Raw genomic sequence first — 19267 nt, 5'->3', positions numbered from 1 at the left:
AAATGATCTTTCGTTCAACACAAAAAAATCATGAAAATCCGTCAAGTGGTTGATTCAGAATCGTGAAATAAAGAAACCCTGTCACGTTTTTAATATATAGGATAATTAATTACATAGGCTTATAGAAGTCCACTTTTAACCACGGTATGGATAAATGTCTAGGATAATTGTATAGCCTATTGAATAATTGTTTGTAGTTTATCAGAAATGTATTTTATTTATTCTTGCTGTCGTTCATTATTAGGAATATAACTTGCATAATATTTAATTAATTCATTCACTGTACTACAATTTATTCAGTTCTAAAGCCAAACAGCCGGGAGATGGACCGGCCAACGCTTAGTCGCTTACTACAGTATGATCCATTCGCCAATCGTGGGAGTACAGCTGTTTTAAAATAAAATTAAAATAAGCTCAAATTCAATAAAAATTATATAATATCTAATATAATTAAAATTAATTTTTGGTTCTAATATTCTAGATTATCGACAGCTACAGAACTCTACCATAGTGTCTTATCAAGACCATTCTAGCCTAATTCGAAAGGGCTTTTCCCAACTTTAATAGCGTAGTCAAGTAATCAAGTAATCAGCATAATCAATTAGTCACGCGACATGTTAAATACCACTTCCTTAACCGTCTCAAAAATAGTATTGTTAACAAAATTCAAATAAACAGCAATCTGACACATACTTTCATCCAGACCGCCTACTAGCTCCGAACAAGCCTCTCACACGAAGTATACGACAACGCGCAACATAACGCTACGATTTTATTACGAAGGTTAGCTACGTTTATTTCCCGTTATAACTTACGCATACTCATCTGCCACTTATTTTACCAGCTCCAAATTAGATTTTCAATATCTAAATTTTAGTAACTTAGTTTTGCCGACTCGTATAAATCCCCACCAGTTCCTACCTGCCAGTGAATAGCGGTTGATATATTTCGGTTTGTTTGGATCAATTAGCTACGAAAGTACATTTGTTCCGTTCGCTTAACGAATAAGTGTTGCGTACATTTATTTGAGTTAATTCGTTGTTTAAATACCCCGAGACTCGTCATCTGAGTTCTAAACCCCGTTTTTTTTTGTTTTTTCTTGGCGGGTGAAAGAACCAAGTCTTGGGAGTAGGTTGATTCGAACAATCAGCTACGAATATTAATATAAAATTTGTTTTAAACCGTATCGTGATAAATTCTCCGTTCGATTATATTAAGTAAACCCCGACAGCTCTGTAGGGATTTTATTCAAGATTTTGTTTATTCGATCGTGGAATTTTTATTAATTTTTACTAGAGCTTTTAGCATCTTGTGCTTGTATGAAACACTTGCATTAGCGAAATGCATTTGTTTTAGTGTTTACCGTCCACTAAAAACCAGTTTGCTGACCACTTAGACCAGTAAAATTAGCTAAAACATTTGCCGTGCCTTTAAATCATTCTCGAAAACCTGGAAATTGTTTTAAAGTGTTTATTTTATATGTAAGTAAAAGGAATTAAAATTTATCCCACAGGGGGATGCCTCAAATCAAAGAAATAAAATAAGCCAACTTAGGCCTATATTACTTAACATAGGTTATCAGTAAGGCAGCAGTTATTTTTTCAATTCTCGGTGCAAATAGAGATACTTAAAATTAGTTTCTCCAAAAATCAACATATTACTCCAACTGTAAATTAAACGTTTGGTAATTGGTAAGGCTCGAACCCGTGAACTTCTGGCTCATACACAGCCAACTACTAGGATGAAACATAAATTCAGACCACCCATCATCCCAAGAGTACATAACACCTACGAAATGTAAATTTAACATCCAACATTTGGTGGCCTTTACAAAGACCATTTTTTATGCTCAACGGTAAAGTTCCACTTAAGCCTTCTTTCAGTTGTTTTTAACATTGGATACATGAATTATCATTTTTGTTTTGCATTTGTTATGGACTACAGCAAGTAGATATGTATAAAATAAAATAAAAATATATAATGTTTTGTTTGTGATTGGTGGGAATCGAACCCGCAAACCTCTGAGATCAAGGACTCACACTACTACCACTACGATACGATACGATACCATACCAAAAATCAACATATTACATCAACAGTAAATTAAGCGTTTTGGTGATTGGTAAGGATCGAACCCGTGAACCTCTAGTTCATACATAGCTTCATAAACTACCAACCGCTAGAAACAAACATCATTTAGATTACCTCTCATCCCAAGAGTACAAAACACCTACGAAATGTAAATTTAACATTTAACATTGGTGGCCTTTACAAAGGCCATTTTTTATACTCAACTGTAAAGTTCTAATTAAGCCTTCTTTTAACTGTTTTTAACATTCGATACATGAATTATCATTTGTTTTGCATTTGTTATGAACTACAGCAAGTAGATATGTATAAAATAAAATAAAAATATAACGTTTTTTTATGATTGGTAGGGATCGAACCCGCAAACCTCTTAGATCAAGGACTCACGCTACTCCCACTACGATACAAGGAGGGAGAGAGCTTCTTTGAATAAATATTGTCTCCGTCATTGTATTTCCAGATCTCCGGTATTAAACAACTACCGCTTACAGAGCAGCATTAACCTACAGAATTAAAAGTAATACTAAACTGTGATCAAGAATGTTTAGAGTTGGAAATATTTTTTCATACAGTGCTACATTACCGACTTAGATAGTTCAAATTCAAAGTAGCGTACTGCTTTACCCACACCGCCCGCAGGTGTGTGTGTGTGTGTGTGTGTGTGTGTGTGTCCACCAACGGAACGATTAATGCGGGTTCAAGTTTTTTGCATTCAACAGTAGTGTACTGCTCTACTGAATACAACCTTTTTGTACATCATACAGGCAGGTGGACAGTTATACTCTGTACGGCACGTAGCAGATAAGCTAATGGGGGTAATTTCAACTGGGAAATTGTTTAAAAGTACCAAATTTTATATATGAACACCAAACGGTTGGGACTTCATAATATCGTAGTAAAAGTCATACATTCGTACTTTGCTCAAATCTAATATGGACATACCAATATAGATTGGTTTGTTTAAAATCAGGGGGAAAGAGGTTCACACAGGTCTAGACCAAATAACCCTGTGCTATGGAGACCCCCCTTATGCAAATTACTTCAAGCTTAGTCTGTCAAAAGCGAGTGTTCTTCTTCCATCTCGACGAATTCTTCTTGTGGAATTTTTGAGTGTCCCCATGGTAAGGAACTTATCCCATTGGATAAGATGTATCTTTTATCATCATGAGTTGATAATGCAATCTTATTAAGCTCAATGGTTTGTTTAACATCACTGTGGTTTTACTCATATGAATGCCTACTAAGTTTTCATTGTAAATGGTTCGGTCGATGCAGCTATTTCCATTGTCAAAGTCCTAATGCCATCATTACAACTGTAGGCTAGCTTCCTTTTTTTATTTTGCATTCAACAGTAGTGTACTGCTCTACCGACTTGTTGCACAGTCAGTGAGCTCAGGTTTTCTTTCTGATTATCACACAGACTGAATACAACCGTTTGTACATCATACAGACAGATGGTCAAGTACTTCTCTGTACGGTACGTAGACTAGACACGTCAGTTAAGGGGGATAGTTTGAATTTGGACATTGTTTAAAAGTACCAAATTTTAGATATAAACAACCATTAACACCAACGGTGGATGAATCAAATAAACTCGATGTAGAGTAGATTGCTTTGTTGAATAGAAGTTTCGTCTTACTCATATGTACAGCTGCCAGTTGTTCTGTAAAGAAAAGAAAAGATGACCTTCCCAAGACCTCATTGTACACTGTTCGATCTATAAAGTTTGGTTTGGCAATCAATTTTTCAGCTATTTCCAATCTTACACTCAAGTCTCTATTTCTGACTTATTCCATTTACACTCGAGTTTAGTCAAACTTAACCTCGTTCTCCATCTTTTAATTCTCAGGTGTTTTGTAATGTCCCCACAGCAAAGTCCTAATGCCACCATTACAAACGAATCTTTTGTCGTCATGAGCTGACAACAAAATCACGAGAAACTAATCGAAATCTTATTTTCCTGTATGGTCCTCTTCACTGCTGTTAGACTGCACTGGGTTGAGCATACATTCAAAGTCTGCAGTTTTGACTTGTAATTACAATCTCACCAAAGTATATGTTACAAGTCTTGCATAATCCTTTTCTACTAGTACAGTGTATTACGAGAAACTAATCCAAATCGTATCTTTGATACTTTTTCCTGCAAGGTTCTGTGTTTTCTATAAATAACCAATAAACAAAAGAAAGAAGCTATCCTACACTTATAAGTGTAAAGTAGTTTCCCATTCTTTTAAACACCCACAAATGATCTCAACAACCTACGTCACTACCCACATACGTCACAAGTGACGTAGGACCCCAACCACCCGCATAAAACCCAACTCTACGTCATTTCCGCATTATGCCCTTTAAACTAATTAACTTTGTAACATCTGCTAACATCTGCCCGACAGCTGTTACGCGCGTTTCCACCAGGTCACCACTACTTGCTCATTAAATAAGTAATATATATATGAATACGTGTAATCAGCACAATATATACGAATCCATTCTCATCCTAAACATATGATGTGGTATATTGTATATGCTTTTTATTACTTAAACCTGAAATATGCTTTTGGCCGCTTGCTACCACATCTCGAATACAGCTTAGCCGTTGCGTGTGTATTAATATACTGCGGCACAAGCTTCATATGGCTTCCTATTGTAGTCTTATCGACCTTCCCTTCGCCTTCTAAGGTAAACAATGCGAGTACTGTATTTACGAAATAGTCTTTTGTATTAAGACTTATAGGCAGCTTATAAAAAATTCTTTATTAAATAAAAATAACTTTTTTACCTAGACACAAGATATGATTAGACATTTTGCGTATTGGACGGAGATCATCAATTGGTAAGAAGCACATTCCAATTATTCAACTTAACGGAGCAATTCATTTATGCGAAGCCTAGCAGCCATAATAGGTATTGGTTACTATCGTCTTTTTTATTATAACACTAAATAGGTAATTTAAAAGTTTTAAACACGATTAGAATTAATTAACCTGTTATTATATTTGAAATAAAGAGAGTTCTATAAATACTTCCGCCGCAGCAAACTTCAGACTAAGTGAATTTTCATTTATCTGATTAGATGACTAAAATATGTCCTTAAACTTATCACATTACATAAAACATACATAAAATTTTACATAAAATTATAAGTAACGATCGCTTAGGTTAGCTATATTGAAGGAAATGGTGTTATTTCTGTGAAATGTGTTCATAGGAGTAAATTATGAAATACTAAATAAAATGTTATTAAGATATTCCCCTAAATAAGCAAACTAAAACAGTTCACTTCTTCTCTAAGAAAATAAAATTGTATTGAAGAAAAGTGTAGTTATTAGGAATGATCTCCGTAATGTTAAATTCTACAACAACGTGTCAATAAGCAAACATGTTTGTTTTCTAGCCCTACTTGATAGAAGATGGGACAGTTTTATTTTTTAAGGGTAAAATTTGGAAAACCATGCACTTTTTTGCCACATTTAATTCATCAAAATTGGGCCAAGATAACTCGAGTTACCATGTTTACGGACACAGACACATACAGTAATATATAGACATTTTAACAAATAATGTTTTGGCCTCTGGGAACATCAAAACTAAATGTTAATCGATCGCAGGTCTAGGTCGTACTGTTCCTCATACGATAGCTACTTCCATATAGAAAAATTCACTAATAGAAAACATATATAACACAAATTAACTATGTCAATTTAGTCATTGGAGCAGCTTAATACAGATGGCAATAAACAAGCTACAGCCTTTAAAAGAAACTACCCCATTGACATAAGAGCATGTAGGTCAACCTAACTTTGTACAATTTCCCCAGACACGGCATTTAAAGTTCAATTTGCTCCACAAGTGGATAACAGTTTTATGTTAATGTATACTAAACTTTTGAATTGGATGAAGTTCCAAGTATAATTACCATGGTAAACCTCTTACAATTACCATTCTTTCATTGTACTGATGAACAACAGTCATTCCACCTGAAATACATTTCCTTTCACATACGTACTCACCGCATTAGATGAGCAATTATGTACGACGTTTTCATTAGTTTACATGGGACAATGGTGAGACAAATAAATAAACAGTTGATGAATCTGCATGCTATGCAATAGACATTGGATAGTGTGAGTAGACACCTCCAATCGTAAAAATGGGAAATTTTAATGCATTTTCAATTATTTTTAAGCATGTTTATATGGGTTACATATTTTCCATTAGCTTAACGCTAGTACAGTTTGTGATTATGATATGAAGTTTAGTGGAAAAATGCAAAACTCACTCTACAGGGTGTTTATAAAGGGGTGTCACAAACTTCAGGGGTTGAACGTACTAATCAATCCAAACACAAAAAGTTCATATAAACGTGGGTCAAAAAATTGTGTTTAGCCACTAGCCGCAATATTTGTTTAACAAAACAATTTATATCTCAAGAATTCAAGCTATGGAAATCAAACTATTCACATACATTATTTGTATCATGAGGCAATAAAAATATTATGTAATTCTCTTTAAAATTAATAAATGGTGGTAATTTAAAATCTTTAAACTTAAGTTACTAAAATATGGCTGGTTTTATGGAAAGAATACTTTTATTTAGTATTTTTTATTTCCTATCTAACGATACTAAGATAAAAAAGATCGAAAAAAAAATAGCTGAAATATAATGATTTTTATTTGTAAAAGGAGGCAAACCTGACTAGCTTTAGCATCATCCTACCTCATTTTACAACAAAATATCGTGATATTCGATCCTAGCCCTAAATTGAACAAAACTAATCCGTTGATCCTAACTTATAAGACAAAAGGAAAATCCAACCATCAGCAATGACTTAGTGAATTTTCTAAGAAGGCGCCAGCAAAGTTCTTTGCTGAGAGCTTTGTCTATGTCGCCCATTCCATGCTTAAGGGCAAAGGTCAGTCACTGTGCACTAAAGCTTCCTAAGTGCTGTTCCAGATTTCAGCAGCATTAGTTCTACATAGATAAAGCTTCATGTTATCTGTATTGCAATTCCTGTGAGTGCACGCATTCTGTTAAGTTTTAAGGTTGAACTGGATAGTTAGTGTTCTTGGCCTTATAATATACTATGTTGTATACAGTTTAGGTATACAAACAGTTATGTTGGGTGAATTGCCAAATTAGAAAACTGCTGGATATTTAAGCTGCATGGTAGCCTTCAATACTACCAGCAGACTATAATACTTAAATCATACCTTTTATGAAAAAGTGTCAAGAGAGAGTCAATGGAAACCATATTATTACCATGTATAACCGTGTTTGATAGCTTTAAGCCAATCACACCAACGTCTGTTTAACAAGATTTGTCTTTGAATTCATCGAATAATAATTACACCTAAACTTCCTGTTTAAAATACCTTATGATATGGACATGATAATGTATCAACTTTGATCATCAAATATATCCATATGAATTCTAATTAAGTCTTCAATAGTGCTACGTAACGTGATCATTACTTCAAAAAATGATTTACCCAATCCTAAAACACCTGATCCATAATAATCTTTTCTTGGCTGAGTTTTCCAAGCTACAAGATGAGAATGAAGGGTGCGTGATGGCGGCTGACGGACGGCGATCTATTCTTGTAATTGGAGGTTATTGGTGCTGGAAACCCGCCTTAATAATAGCAGCAGAATAGCGGGACGAATATCAATTACTGAGTTGAATTAACTACCACCGTGAAACATAAATCGGCCTTTCACAGTACTTGATACGTAACAAGTTTGGACTCTAAGGTTTTGTTTTTAATGTTTCGAGCCTACTGTCCGGGGAAAGTTGTTTTTGAAGGTATCCTAATTGTTTTGATGATTGGCATATTCATAACGTTCGACCATATTTTTGCGCATATTATATATAGAAATTAATATGAAAGGTAATTATATCGTTGGCATTTGACATTGAATGAAGTATATACCTTCTAGTGGGCCAGCAATAGACTGATTTTACCAACAGAAACTAGTGAAATAAGTCTCAGTGTTACTGTTGGTTTGTTTGATATATTTTATTTTATTTTTTATTTAGATTATATTATTATCATTGTATAGATTATGAGGATAAACTAAATTTTATAGTTACAATAAGTTGTTATTTTAGGTTAGTAAAGTCAAAATAGTTATGGCTAGAGCATCACGAAGAATGCGGTATTTCAATTAAGAACACCTTGTTTCTAGTTGGCTGAAACATTTTTATTAAAAGTTGCTGAAACCGACATAGGAATGAAAAGCGTCAATATTTGGTCAAATCTAACTCGCATGTTTCAATAAAAGTGATGTGACACTTACAAGTTTTGTTTAAGCCTTCAAGATCAATGGGACCTTTGGTTCAAACGGGAAATATCCACCTTATCCCAGTTCTATTCCAGATTCAAGAACTTTAATTATATTGATTATCTTTTTTTACCATTGCTGAAGAACAAGCCTTTGTTCTTGTATTCACTTTAAGTAAGTAGCATCAGCTTGTGTGGCATCTTCAGGGTGTCTTCTTTCTTCATGTAACTAACACCAACACTACAAATTCTCTATTAATACAAAATATTTACATTCGTCACTGGTATCGCGGTTGGGCCGAACGGGTATTAATCTTACTGATACTTTTCATACCACGATTTATATCTATACTTAAAACATAATATTTCTGTTATCAAATTTAAATAAATAAATAATTAAGTTTAAGATACAAGAGTTCCTACATATATTAGACGTATAAGATCAAATATACGATTATACACTGCCAATTTAAAAATGCTTTAGGGTTACTTGATTAAATAAAACAAAATACAGTTTGGTATTATGGTTCATTACGTGAGATCAATGTAATATGCAGAACTACAACTCTGATATGAAACGCAAGGGTGGTTATAAGGAGGAAGGCAGCAAGATAAATTTAGTCAGGTTATTTCCTCATAACTTTCTATCCGTCTGCGGGAAACACCGACTATGATCTGTATCTGTATCACCCTGGGAGGGATGATGCAATTTCGCAAGGAATTGTGAAATAACATTTGACTGTAGATTCCCTATGAAAAATAACCTCATATATCCTTTGCATTAATCTCCTATGGCCCTAGTCTTTTGACTAGTTGATACAAGAATCTCAAATAATGAAGTACGTTTTTAAATAAAACATAAATCCATGAAGTTGTATTTTCACTAATTTAACCAATTAAGCAAGATTCTGTTATAGTCAGTTTAAAGTACTGTCTATAGTTCTGAATTACTTTACTTTTTAAAATATAGTATTTCATAACAAATTAATTGTTATAATTTACTTGATAAAGTATTTTGACATGAATCTTATAATTTCACCTATACTTTATGAATGACTACGATTAAAAAGATAGTCTTGATATTCAAGTTACAACGATTGTGGTATTTTTCATTTGCCATAACCTTTGAGACTTAAGCTATTTATCATATACTTATAATTTTTTATATGACGAGTGTTGCTCATAACCTAACTTAATCTATTTTATAGCCTAACCTAAGTGTTTGTTATCAATATAATCTTGCTGAATAGTTTCATTTAATTGGATCCAGGCAATATGACTAATGCATCGAATAAGTTCATTTATTTCATAGCTATTATCATTTTTCAATGTCTTAGGGGGAGAATTAGAAATGGGTTCGAAAGGTTACTGTTAACACTATTAAATAATAAAAGTAAAATTAATCAAACCAACTAGTTTGTTTACAAATATTAATAAATGATACATGTTTCGATACGACCAATTGAAAGAAAATGCATTTACTGCAATTCAAAATTTATTGTTACCGAAAAACTCAAATAAGTGATGCTATAAGCTGTAAGGTATGCTTTTAATTTATAGTGATTAATTAATCAATGGGCTAATTCTTCCAAAATAAAAAAAAATCCTAACGAGGCGATTAAATGTTTTTTGAACGGGTTACAAGAAAGTGAGATCAAACCAATGTTGGTAATCAGAGCACTAAATCATTATTGACAGGTCATTAATATAAGCTATGATGACGTCCATCAGTAGATTAAACATGGCGTGTGAGCTTCTAACCTGCGTTGGGAGGGATTGCTATTGGTCTGATTTAATAAACATTATTAGCACAATTCTATAATTGGATCAAACTCAGATTAACCAAACAGATAATTTACATCCAGTATCCACGAGGGAATTAAAACACACTGATGTAAATTATTTGGATTTGTAATTAGGGGGTTGCAAAGTATTGTAGAGTTGTAAATACATTGTGAAATAACCACTGATTTCACGTAGTGAAAAAATGTGAAGCACTTTATGAATCATCATTTAGTTTCGTAGTGTTTCAAATTAGCTATTATTGCCGTGGTGAAGATGATTTTTTAGGGTGTAACCTGTTTTGCTATATATTGTACAAGATTATCTATCATTAACAATCCAATCATATTAAAAATTCTTTAGGGGCTTAGCAGGTCTCGTGATTACAGCACGCGATTTCTTCCTTGCAACACCCTCGGAAATATTACAAATTACCCTCAGTTAGAATAAAACTTTCCTTTGGAATTTGTCAACATTCTAAAAATACAATTGCAAACTGATACGAGGAATTCGTCGTATACAAACGTCAATAATTTTATGTATAATCTAATTTGAGTATCAAACAACTTAAACGAGTTTTATTTAAAATATCTTTGAAGACACGAAATATTGCTGTATTTTCTCTAACATTTTGCTCAACTTATCTACGTTGATACTATCAACTATCTATGTAAAATATAATTGAGGAAATAAAGGTGATCGATTTCGACTAATAGGCCTGATACCGGTCTTCAGGAATGTTTGGAGAAATATTATATATACTCGTGGTCATTAACAGTAGAAAGTCAAAGTGCTAAATATCCATTAGGAATTCGTATGTTATGAATATTATTTGTCAATTTTATCACAGAATAATAGAAACCTAGATTTACTTACAATTTATAAAGGAGAAACGTTTGACTTTATATTTTGTGACTATTTATGGACCGAAATTTTTGATACTTTACATAATTTATAAAGTATGTTTTAAAAATATTCTGGGAAACTTTCAGCTACCTAACCCTCGTAGAAGCAAAATTGTGGCATATCAAATGTTTTTATTAACTAATTATACGAAATTGATTTATTTATTAACAAATGATGGCTCACAGTTTGAATAATGTTGTACTCTACTTTTAGGTTTTTCATAAGGCTATGTTCTATTTTCCTGATAAAAAGTCTTATATCCCTAGGATGTGATAGGGATAGACCTTGTAAGATGTGATAATAAAAAATTTTACAAAAAAAAAACTATTTTTAATGTGCTGAAAGTAAACTTTTTCAATTTGCCGCCATTTTGTTTCTACAAGAGATAGGGAGTTGACTTTTTCCAGAATACTTTTAAAACCTACTTTATAAATTATGTAAACTTTCAAAATGTTCGGCGCATAAATGGGCAAGTAATATAAACATGTTTAAACCCCTTCGTGGGACAACCTGTATATAAATACCATACGTTAAAAGTGCTTAAAACCCAATGCGTAAAGGTCAATAACCTTGGGACGAAACAACCCCGAGGTAAAAGTTGAAACACCGATAAAATTACTGTAATCAAAACATAATCTTTGAGGAAGTGTGAAAGTCACAATATTACTGTGATCCGGGTTCGTTAACTGAAGAAAAGGCAACGTATTTTCTCAGAGCGTGGGAGAAGCGTAACCTGAGAACGAGCTATAAAGCTTTTGATCAGTAAACGCTTGGTAACTCTCTAGTTTATGATGGCTGAGAATGAAATAGTACGTGATATCCTGTACTTATATATAACTAGGGTTCATGACATGCCAGTTTGCGAGATTTGTGTAACGACTTTGCCCATTACACCATCCATCAATCAGTTTACAAGGTAATATGACGTCAAAACTAACTAAAACTGCTTGAATCGGTGAACCTAAGTGAAATAAGGTTCATTTATAATATTTATTGAATAAATTCGCTATACAACTAGAAGACTAGCGCCTTTGAAACTTGATATTTTTAACCTCAGGTTGGAAAAGTCAAATAACGTCAAAAGTCAAACCCAATGGCGTAGACAACAGATTTTGCAAGGGATATGTATTACAATATATTTTCTATAATGAATAGTAGTTTCTATGATTAACATATCACGAATAGCTGGAAAATCCCATAGATTAACCAAACAAAAACTGTTTGTAAGTCAAGAGGAGGGTTCTATTATAAACGCAGTAAGTTGTATGTCTAGGAGCCTTAACAAATTTTAAAAGTTGAATGTGAACTTAATAAGATAACTTGCTCATTTAATTTGCTTACTTACAAAAATTCTAATTTGTTCATTGACATGTCAAAGAAGCTTTTATTTCATATGGTGCTATGCACAAATACGATGTATTAAAATTTGAACTCTTACAAAGATAACAATCGGCCTGTGTTGTATATTTTGATTTAACTAATGGCCTACAAAATAACTGACTCCAGAAACATCATATTCTTTTTTAGAAAAGTAAGCTTCAAAATGAAAAACGGGTTGTCAACTTCATGCGTGCCTGTCCCACAAAGTGTGTTCCATATTGTTTGACCCATATAAAAAGTTTATAAAGTAGTGGCCGTGTTGAAAATTGTATATTAAAATCCTGTTTGGTTTTAGGAGAAATATTTTATTTTTCTAACTTATGTTAACATCTTGTCCTGAATAACAAAAATAAAGTAGAAAAAACATTGGCCATTTTTTTTTTTTTCAAAAGGATCAGTTCAAAACTTTGTATCAATTATTTAACAAAAAAATTTATTTATCATTTAGTACAGGGCTACAAAATTATTTATTTAAACAAATCTTTCCTGTGATTTAACACATAAATTGGATATTTTTTCAAATATAAATAAAATAGTTTTCATAAAGAAAACAAACTAAACTAATACCTTTAATAATTTATTTTTCAATATCAAATATATGTTTCTATTTAACTTAATTTACAACTAAAGGGGGTCTTTTAATAATTTTTGTTTTTCTTTTCCTAGCTAGCTTATTTCATAACATTCGTCATCGTCAAATTCATAGGTTATCCCTTAAAAAATACTTTTTTGAATGATATTACTAGATAGTTTAACAGATTTACTGATTCCCTTTTTGTTTGGCCCGGTTAAATTTTTGTTAATACAGATGAAATCAGTAACGCACTCCAGAAAACTCTTTATTAGGTTTGATAAGTTTATTTGTATCAACTAGCTATAGATTTAAGATGGGATGGGACGTCTACTTCATTTCATAGTTCATTCACCAAACATAACTATGAGACCTAATATTTGATGATGTTATTACTGTGTTGTTCTGACCCCTCTCAAGCGCTGGTTATTGCTCCCAAGTTTCAATTTGTGACAAGAAGCTTCGCCAGGGAAATCCGACTATTCCCCGTCGACCAGCTCAGCAATCCAATCATAACACAATGAGGACGCCATATGACCTCATATCACGTCATATGACCTCATAAGACCTTGACCTTAAATTGTTGGTTCAATAAAAATATAGGTTGTGACTTCCCTAGATTCGATCCTAGACAGATCTGCACCTTATAAATATACACAGTTATCATCTAGTATGACGTTGTTTTAGAACAAAGATCTATAGAAAAGCTTAATATTAATAGGAAATACGTCTTTAATTTATTCGTATATTTTGGCTTATTTGATCATCAAAATACAAGGTTATTTAGTAATATTATACAATGGGGATTTTAAAAGTCATATTCATTACATTTTAAATTAGTGGCATACATGAAATACCCTCACCGCAGCAAACCTGTAGACTAATTTTCATTCTCCTGATTGGATTAACATTAAAATGCCACCCTTAAAAATATCACATTGTTTCTCTGTTTAAATAGAATTAGTATGAGGAGTACTTAGGTTTGCTGAAACAGCAAGGGTACAAAGTTGTTTTTTTATGTTAATACTTTAGTAAGAAATAAATGCATTTTCCAAATTTTATCAAAAAATATTCATAAACAAGCAAACTACAACAGTTTGCTTATTCTCCGTAAGAATATTATAAGAATTTTAAATTTACAATATTTTGGAATTTCTCCGTAACCATTAGGCGCATATTAACACTTTAATATACTAAATTATTTTTTTGTAGCTCTACAATATGGTTTGAAAAGGGTTTAATAAATCTTTCGTTTTTAAGGTCAAAAAACGTAAAATCCAATTTTTACCTCATTAAACCCCCCATAAACACCCGTTCCCATAGTCAGAATGATCGGACTCGGTTTGCGAACTCGTTCGAATAAATATAGGAAATTTGCTAAAAACCAATATTTCAATTGTTTTTCTCACCGATTCGAGGCAGGAGGGAATGGCTTTTAAAGTAGAAAGAGAAAAGATTAAGTGAACAAAACAATGAATCAAACATCACGCTTTGCTATTGTTCTCCCGAGGCTAGGATACCAATCTGCCGTTTGTGTTTCTTTTATCAAACATCACGCCTGGCCATTATTATCTCGAGGCTAGAATACCAATCCACCATTAGTGTTTCTTTTATCAAACATCACGCTTGGCCATTATTATCTCGAGGCTAGAATACCAATCCACCGTTTGTGTTTCTTTTATCAAACATCACGCCTGTCCATTATTATCTCGAGGCTAGAATACCAATCCACCATTAGTGTTTCTTTTATCAAACATCACGCTTGGCCATTATTATCTCGAGGCTAGAATACCAATCCACCGTTTGTGTTTCTTTTATCAAACATCACGCTTGGCCATTATTATCTCGAGGCTAGAATACCAATCCACCGTTTGTGTTTCTTTTATCAAACATCACGCTTGCCATTATTATCTCGAGGCTAGAATACCAATCCACCATTAGTGTTTCTGGTATCAAACATCACGCATGGCCATTGTTCTCTCGAGGCTTGAATACCAATCCACCGTTTGTGTTTCTTTTATCAAACCTCACGCCTCGCTGTCGTTAACCCTAGGCTAGAATACCAATCCACCGGTAGTGTTTCTTTTATCAATCATTACACCTGGCCATTGTTCTCTCGAGGCTAGAATACCAATCCACCGTTAGTGTTTCTTTTATCAAAACATCATGCCTGGCCATTGTTCTCTCAAAGTTAGACTACCAATCCACCATTAGTGTTTCTTTTATCAAACATCACGCTTGGCCATTATTATCTCGAGGCTAGAATACCAATCCACCGTTTGTGTTTCTTTTATCAAACATCACGCCTGTCCATTATTATCTCGAGGCTAGAATACCAATCCACCATTAGTGTTTCTTTTATCAAACATCACGCTTGGCCATTATTATCTCGAGGCTAGAATACCAATCCACCGTTTGTGTTTCTTTTATCAAACATCACGCTTGGCCATTATTATCTCGAGGCTAGAATACCAATCCACCGTTAGTGTTTCTTTTATCAAACCGCACGCCTCGCTATTGTTAACCCGAGGCTAGAATACCAATCCACCGTTAGTGTTTCTGGTATCAAACATCACGCATGGCCATTGTTCTCTCGAGGCTTGAATACCAATCCACCGTTTGTGTTTCTTTTATCAAACCTCACGCCTCGCTGTCGTTAACCCTAGGCTAGAATACCAATCCACCGGTAGTGTTTCTTTTATCAAACATCACACCTGGCCATTGTTCTCTCGAGACTAGAATACCATTCCACCGTTAGTGTTTTTTTTTTATCAAACCTCACGCCACGCTATTGTTCTCTCGAAGCTAGAATACCAATCCACAGTTAGGGTTTCTTTTATCAAACCGCACGCCTCGCTGTTGTTAACCCGAGGCTAGAATACCAATCCACCGTTAGTGTTTCTTTTATCAAACCGCACGCCTCGCTATTGTTAACCCGAGGCTAGAATACCAATCCACCGTTAGTGTTTCTGGTATCAAACATCACGCATGGCCATTGTTCTCTCGAGGCTTGAATACCAATCCACCGTTTGTGTTTCTTTTATCAAACCTCACGCCTCGCTGTCGTTAACCCTAGGCTAGAATACCAATCCACCGGTAGTGTTTCTTTTATCAATCATCACACCTGGCCATTGTTCTCTCGAGGCTAGAATACCAATCCACCGTTAGTGTTTCTTTTATCAAACCGCACGCCTCGCTATTGTTAACCCGAGGCTAGAATACCAATCCACCGTTAGTGTTTCTGGTATCAAACATCACGCATGGACATTGTTCTCTCGAGGCTAGAATACCAATCCACCGTTAGTGTTTCTGGTATCAAACATCACGCATGGACATTGTTCTCTCGAGGCTAGAATACCAATCCACCGTTTGTGTTTCTTTTATCAAACCTCACGCCTCGCTGTCGTTAACCCTAGGCTAGAATAACAATCCACCGGTAGTGTTTCTTTTATCAATCATCACACCTGGCCATTGTTCTCTCGAGGCTAGAATACCAATCCACCGTTAGTGTTTCTTTTTTCAAACCGCACGCCTCGCTATTGTTAACCCGAGGCTAGAATACCAATCCACCGTTAGTGTTTCTGGTATCAAACATCACACCTGGCCATTGTTCTCTCGAGGCTAGAATACCAATCCACCGTTTGTGTTTCTTTTATCAAACCTCACGCCTCGCTGTCGTTAACCCTAGGCTAGAATACCAATCCACCGGTAGTGTTTCTTTTATCAATCATCACACCTGGCCATTGTTCTCTCGAGGCTAGAATACCAATCCACCGTTAGAGTTTCTTTTATCAAACCTCACGCCTCGCTATTGTTAACCCGAGGCTAGAATACCAATCCACCGTTTGTGTTTCTTTTATCAAACCTCACGCCTCGCTGTCGTTAACACTAGGCTAGAATACCAATCCACCGGTAGTGTTTCTTTTATCAATCATCACACCTGGCCATTGTTCTCTCGAGGCTAGAATACCAATCCACCGTTAGTGTTTCTTTTATCAAACATCATGCCTGGCCATTGTTCTCTCAAAGTTAGACTACCAATCCACCATTAGAGTTTCTTTTGCCAAACATCACGCTATCTTTCTCCCGAGGCAAGGCTACCAATCTGTTAATCCCAGAGACAGAAATCAGTATTTATTTTTTTTTATTGAATTCAACCCCTGCCCAGACGTTGTCCTGTCGTAATGTGGTTTTGTGTCAATGCTCGTTAATTTTCATGATGAGCTCGTTCGCCTGGCTCAATCACGTCCTGGTTGAAGTTCATTTGCTACCTTTGGATTGGAGCTCGTTCGCTGCGCTCACTTGCCTTCAGGTTAGATCGTTCACTACGCTAACTCGCCTCCAGTTTGAAGTTCGTTCGCTACGTTCACTCACCTTTTGGTTGCAAATTAGCTGTTGTCATAAATTTAAAAATACCGCCGCCGCAGCAAACCTGCAGACTAAGCGAATTTCCATATGTCTGATTGAATTTACACTAAAATGTCTACTTAAAAATTTAACATTTATTTCCTATTTAAATAGAATTATTTTAACAGGTACTTAGGTTTGCTGCATCAGGGAGGGTAAAACTTTTTTTGTAAAATGTTAATAGTTAGTAAGAAATAAAAACATTTTCCAAATTTGATCAAAATATGTTTATAAACAAGCAAACTACAACAGTTTACTCATTCTCCATAAGAATAACATGGGAATTTAAAATTTACATTTTTTTGGAATTTTCTCCGTAACCATTAGGCGCATAACACTTCAATATACTAAATTATTTGTTTTTTTAAGCTCTACAAAATGGTTTGAAAAGATTTTGCAAATTTTTTTTTTTTTGTCAAAAATGGGAAAAACCTATTTTTACCCCATAAAACCCCCCGTAAACCCCCGTTCCCATAGTCTGATCATGCTGGTTCGCGAACTCGTTCGAGTTTATCCCGCCTTACACCTTCAAACCAAATTTTATCAAAATCGGACAAAAATTACTCAAGTTATCGTGCGGATGGACACATATATATATCTCTATATATAGATATATAAAAATTTGAACGAATGGTGTTTTTGGCCTCTGGGGACATCAAAATGAAAAAGTAAATCGGTCCCGGGCCTAGGTCTTACCATGAGACCTACGGTAATAGCTACTTCCCTATAGGGAATTTCGCTAAAATAATAGTGCTGTACCCTGTTGGTAAACCTATTAACTTTTTAATGCTATTGAACATCACAGAATCAAATTGTTTAGTTGAACCAGCTGTTAAGATTCTTTTATTCCATTTAAATATGACTCACAAGGTTACCATGAGAAACTCCAGAGGCACTGAGGCGGAGCCCTTTTCACTGATCTGCACCAAACTTCACACAAACCATTCTTGAATAATGCTTAATAATGTCTGAAAGTTTCATTACAATCTGTCGAGCGGTTTCGGAGTCCATAAAGGACAAACAAACAAACAAACATACATACATACATTGGATTTTATATATATAGATCACACCTGGCCATTGTTCTCTCAAAGTTAGACTACCAATCCACCATTAGAGTTTCTTTTGCCAAACATCACGCTATCTTTCTCCCGAGGCAAGGCTACCAATCTGTTAATCCCAGAGACAGAAATCAGTATTTATTTTTTTTTTATTGAATTCAACCCCTGCCCATATGTTACCCAGAGGCTAATCTACCCGTCGGAAGTAGAAATATTACATAGTTTTGTTTGAAATAAAAGCATCTGACATATAATCTTAGTTAAGAACAAATTAAAATTATTAAGTGATATTTTTTTAATGCTATGTTATAGTATATACCTAGTCAATGATGCTATGATTTTATTTTGGTAACTGCTGTACCAAGTACCGAGTTTAATATTGAACGACAAGCACCAAAGGTTAATGTTAGGCGAGAATACGATAACTTATTATTAGTTTTTTGATATATTGATTTATTATGTATTAACAAAAGTTTTTTTTTGTTTCAGTCAAGAAAGCTCGCTATTTCGGGGCACAAGGTAAGAATATCATTATTTTACAGAATCTATATTCTTAAATAAATATTTGTCATAAAAAGTGATAGTCTGATTAGTTACAACAGAAATAGAGTATTTTAAAATAGTTTTTATCGTTATAGCATATCTGCACGGGTTTTGAGTTGCAGTAGCGCTCTAATGCAGATGTACGTAATTTGTTACTATATGCATATTAAGCACCGTAGAGAGCTGATTATCTGAAACAATTGGGGTTTGGAGGTGTTCAGATGATTTTTTGTTGTTTTTTTTTTCA

The 19267-nt window shown here is 34.2% G+C and overlaps 1 protein-coding gene across 1 annotated transcript in view; it reads left to right on the top strand.

The window, feature by feature from the left end:
* LOC129003290 (phorbol ester/diacylglycerol-binding protein unc-13-like) overlaps nt 1-19267 on the top strand; it is a 177856-nt gene that overhangs the window by 69736 nt on the left and 88853 nt on the right. Inside the window, exon 3 of the mRNA XM_054431580.1 lies at nt 18967-18996. Within this exon, the coding sequence (XP_054287555.1) occupies nt 18967-18996 (30 nt within the window). The remainder of the gene's footprint in view (nt 1-18966; nt 18997-19267) is intronic.

Source organism: Macrosteles quadrilineatus, unplaced genomic scaffold, assembly GCF_028750875.1.
Source record: "Macrosteles quadrilineatus isolate MER2022 unplaced genomic scaffold, UCM_ALF_1.0 Scaffold_9__3_contigs__length_116548681, whole genome shotgun sequence".
Lineage (NCBI taxonomy): Eukaryota > Metazoa > Arthropoda > Insecta > Hemiptera > Cicadellidae > Macrosteles > Macrosteles quadrilineatus.
Note: the sequence above shows the minus strand (reverse complement) of the source record. Positions and strands in the feature narration are given on the sequence as shown.